Here is a 5,108-nt window from a genome sequence, read left to right as displayed (position 1 = left end):
ATAATTTTCACAACGATAATATACAATTCTGTCGTTCCGATAGGATATATTTCAAACAAATAACTTAAGGTTGCCACCCATAGAGTTGTAGAGTGCGTGGAAAAATTTGGCATCTAAAAATTCAGTACGATAACATTTCTAACAAAATGCCACGTACTTCTTTATTTGATGTAGATGATGACCAACAGTTTCTTAAAATGGCCAGCGGTGATGCGGTAAACTATCCTAAGAAAAAGAGCACAGAACCCATCTACAATCAAGATGGCTTTTCGGAATATGATATCCAAAGGCCGTGCTCCAGGTAAGAACTAAAAAAAACAGTCATATTTAATATCAATTTAATTTCATATTCAGCGCTTTTCGAACCGTAAATGAACCGCACCCAAACCCCATACCCTCCAAGTTCCGCATCGACAATGTTGTTCCGGACTTTGGACTCGAGGAGAATTCTAACGTGCTTCCCAAAAACTGGCAAATGCCACCTCCAAGTTCATCAAGGATTATCAAGAGTCGACGATGCCCCAACGAAGGAAAAATATCTCCAAATGTGCGTCAAACTGTTCCAAAACCTACCGTCGATACAGAACCCTCACCGCTGGCACCCATCAAGGGGACTTTGGTGGATGAGTATGATACAGATCTGCTGTCGTCAGAGGATATTTGGAAGATCTATATGGATGTGAAGAAGGGGCTTATAAAGCCCTCGGATGCTATATATCCTTTGTTTTGCATGGAGTATTCGGGGGCTTCCAAAACTCCACCTCCGAGTTTAACGGAATCTCAAAACTCCAATGAATTTCCTCCGAAAAGAGTTCGAGTTAACAAAAACCTATATAAAAAGAATTCTTTTGAAACTGGTTTTGGGAGGAAAGTCGGAAAAAATGAGTGGCGGGTCTTGGATCAGTGGATAGAATCGGAGGGGCTCAACGGATCCTATAATGATATAGAAGAATCGGATTCAAAGGGAAAGGTCGATCGTGACGCCAAGAAGCCTCGGATTCTGGACAATGAAGATGTCGCCTTTGCTAGCTTCACCATTGGAATCGAAGAGGAGCTGGCCATCAACGGATCACATAATGATATAGAAGAATCGGATTCAAAGGGAAAGGTCGATAGTGACGCCAAGAAGCCTCGGATTCTGGACAATGAAGATGTCGCCTTTGCTAGCTTCACCATTGGAATCGAAGAGGAGCGGGCAATCAAGGAATGGATAAAATCGGAGGGCCTCAACGAACCCCACAGTGATATAGAAGAGTTTGATATGTTATTAAGCCTAGCAAGAGAACATGAGAAGAATCGGGATCTTCTGCTTGAGTTACTAAAGCCCAAGGATCTTATCTCCCAGGAAAAGGATGTTTGGAAAAAGTTTTCTCCAAAGGTGTTCGAAATGCCACAGAAACCTGATTCCGTAGAGCCTGAGTTGTGGAAACCCCCACCCAACGAAAAGGTTTCCGTTGAAAATATTCCAGAAAAGGAACCAGAGAAAGCAACTGAATTCATTGTGGAAAAACCAGAAAAGCCAGTTATCCTCGAGGTCAAAGACATTAAACCATTACCCCCGAGACCCGAGGATGAGGAAGCTATTCAGAGTTGGGTACAGCAATGCAGTGAAACCATTTCCCAACAATTGCAACTCCTCATCTATGAGGACAGTTCCAACAATCCAACTGCTGCAGAGCCAGAGGCCATTGACTTCGAAACCGAGATGAGCAAGGAGCAAATGAAGCCCCGAGTCCTGGGAGAAAGAAGAACCAGCAGTTTGGATCAAAATCGGTGGAGAATTTGAGGAGATGTCTTCTGCTTCCGCCTCTGCCAGATCACTTGGACCAGTGCCTCCAGAGGATTAGAATCCTAAGGCGTCCCAAAAGGCGCAAGGTCGAGGAATTTCGCATGCACGTCGATATGAATTTTTGCAAAATGTATTGCACACTGAGTATGAATAAGAACTTGGATCTGCAAAATACGGTTAGGTTCCTAAGAAACGCCGTTTACAATAACGACATCGATGTGATCCAAATCCGGTATGAGGCCACACAGATAGCCTGGATTTGGTCCGATGGCAGTGAGGTACCTTCTTACGGCCAATCACCGAAAGGCCACCATAGACGTCATCAAAAAGAAACCAATGGACTACGACTGATCAAAAAAAATGTAACTTACGAGTTACAAACAGAATGATGTAAGGATGTGATCGAAAATAGAATAGTAATTATAATAAAGCTGAGAACGCTTTGGTAAACAATTCAATGGCTCAAAAATGGGTTCAATCATTATTATGTTCTTTAAAATGAATAGGCGTGGAATTCTTTCTCTGCTATCAGATACCCGTTACTCTGCTATTGATTAGATTTTAATTAAACATAGATTTTACAAAACATAGATTATACATACTGCAGAATTGCTAAGCCAACATCTCACTAGTATCAATATACCCTCTGCCAGGGTGTGCAAAGTAAGCCGTATAACTATGTATCCTTCAAATATTTTCTGTCCCTCAAAGCATTTTTAAATTGTGTAGTCATGCTAATTTCGTTTCCTTTCCTTGGTTAATTGTTTTTTTTGCGGAAGAAGTGCCGCTTTAGACGTCGTCTTGGACTTGGACTTTTTTCCCCTTTTAGTTGCTCCCGGGGTAGTTTTTTTGTTGCTGTGGCTTTGGCGTTGGTTGGTGTCTTGGTGGAAAACAGAAGGCTTAAAAGGGGATACACAAAGAATTTGAGCAATCAAGTGCGCTTTTGAGCACGCAGACCGATAACAGTTTTATTCACGCTCGCTTTTTCCAGCCTCTTGTTTTCCTGGGACCTGCCATTACGTTGAGGGCTAAGAAGGAAATGTGCTTCGCCCTCAGTTTGTTTCAAAGTCATAACTATGCTGGGTTTTCAATATGCATAAGGAAAGAAAAAAGGAAAAAGGGAAAAATAAGTAAGGAAACGGGGCATACAACTTCAAGTAGTTGGGTCCAAATGTCTGCACGGCTTTAGCCAGCAAAAACAATACGGCCCGGAAGGGCGGACACAGAAAAAGAATTCCGAGCGGTCTGGCTTTTTCTTAAGTTTCACTTGAACGTCGAGCGCACACACGCAAGCACTCGGGTGAAGGGACATTTAAATTCTGCAGCGGAATGCACCTATGGGCATAGGGGATTCCGGGCTCGGGGCATTTTAATCATAAGACTCTGGTGCCTTTCTAGCCCAAGAGCCAATTCGAATTTCGCCCACTTAATTCAATGCATATTCGCCCAGCATCCAGTTTGATTCAGCTTAAGAATGCACTTACAAGCAGCTGTACTTCGTGAACGAGGCAGTTCCTGAGCTAAAAGGATAATAATCAGAGATAAGGCAGGAGACGAAGGAAAGTCGGATGCAGCTACAGTCGCCCCTTAGGCCAAAAGGATGGTCTGGAAAAAACAGGGAAGCGGCTTGTAAGCCATTCCACAGCCACATACCTGCAAACAGGACCAACCAAAGCCAGAAAGCAGGTTAAAAGAGCCCGGAAGAAAGACAGGCAAGCAACAATGGAAGGGCTACCAAAAAGGCAACTTCCAGCATAATACATGAATAAATACAAGAAACAATAACACAAATAGTATTATTTACATGAAAAAATGTGCATCAACACAAAGCTTTATACTCAACTTACTAAAGCCATTATGTTGGCTAATTAAAATTTTAAACTAAGGAACAATAATATTATATATACTTGTACATAGTAAAATTCCTGTTCCCTTTGATTTTTTTAATAGAATCTCACAAAACATTTAAAATAAATCGATATTCTCGTTAAAATATTCTAAATGGTTTGCTAACTTACATAGTTTTGGAAATTATGATTTACGTAGTTCAGTTTTTCTGACATAAAACCTCTGTTTTTCTTCAATTTTATTTGTTTAGCTGGTGAAGTAAATTTGAAATAAACCCATTTACCTAGTCCCGTATCCTTTTGCTTTCCGAGAGCGACTAGTTAAAAGATTTCCCAATTTTAGCAATGCCACTGTTGGCCAACTGCATCCACAGCTTTCCCTGGCTTAAAGGGGTTCCATTTCATTTATGGCCACATGCAGTCGCCTTTTCTCAAGTTAATCCAATCAATGCAGTCGCATTTCTCGGCACAATCAATTTCTAGTTACAATTTGAGGACTTGGAAGCCTGGACACATATGGCACAGTTAGAAACGAAGAAATAGAGTGAAACGGGATGGAACAAAAAAGGGACAAAACTGCACGACGGTTAGCCAACTGGATGGTTAAGAATTTGCCACAATAGACAAAGAATTTATGAGACTCTTATGAAAGACTTTCCAGCTCAGTCCCTTTCACCTAATGACAGAGTTTCTCTTTTTCTGCACAAAAGTGAGGGCAATTGGGTGAGCCCATGATAACGATGTTCTTCGGTCTTACATCAGTAAATTAACGCATCTGCAGTTTCCCACAGAAAAAGAGTATTGGATATCAATGTTTGGTATACAATGCAGAACTTGATTTTCATATTAATTATAATTCTGTTTGTTATATTTTTATTTGGTGAAAAAAGTTGTAACACCTGATTATAATTATAATTATTATACACTAATCATGCACTAATATTCTCATTTTCCGCATCGTAGAGCACATTTGACTAAAATCTCTGTCCAAAAAATCACGGCAAATCACTGTGCATATGTTTACATTTGAATGTTTTCCATTTCCTGTTACTCAGCAATTGCCACCAACAAAACAAAAAAAAACAGGAAACGTAAAAAAGAATAATATTTATATAGGGTGTTTTTTTTAGAGGTATAGAACTTTAAATTGCAATAAAACAACGATGGATTATTCGATTGACATGAATTTTATTGACATGAAAGATAATCTTGTGGCATTACATTTTAAATATGATTTCTGGCATATGACCGCCACGGCTGGCTCGGATGTAGTCCAATCTGGACGTCCAATTTGCAATGACTTTTTCCAATATTTGGCCGTATATCGGCAATAACACGGCGAATGTTGTCTTCCAAATGGTTTAGCGTTTGTGGCTTATCCGCATAGACCAATGACTTTACATAGCCCCACAAAAAGTAGTCTAGCGGTGTTAAATCACAAGATCTGGGAGGCTTATGAAAAATCGGGAACA

The 5,108-nt window shown here is 40.4% G+C and overlaps 1 protein-coding gene across 1 annotated transcript; it reads left to right on the top strand.

The window, feature by feature from the left end:
* Window positions 1-394: 394 nt before the first annotated feature.
* Window positions 395-3,292, top strand: LOC122756585 (the record flags this gene model as incomplete). The annotated part of the gene is made up of 3 exons (XM_044006678.1): window positions 395-970; window positions 1,103-1,769; window positions 3,240-3,292. Coding segments are annotated over 3 exons (1,296 nt in total), but the record flags the coding sequence as incomplete, so codon positions are not given.
* Window positions 3,293-5,108: the final 1,816 nt, after the last annotated feature.

Source organism: Drosophila santomea, unplaced genomic scaffold (assembly GCF_016746245.2).
Source record: "Drosophila santomea strain STO CAGO 1482 unplaced genomic scaffold, Prin_Dsan_1.1 Segkk31_quiver_pilon_scaf, whole genome shotgun sequence".
NCBI lineage: Eukaryota > Metazoa > Arthropoda > Insecta > Diptera > Drosophilidae > Drosophila > Drosophila santomea.
The sequence above is the reverse complement of the archived record's forward strand: the minus strand, read 5'-3'. Positions and strand labels throughout refer to the sequence as shown.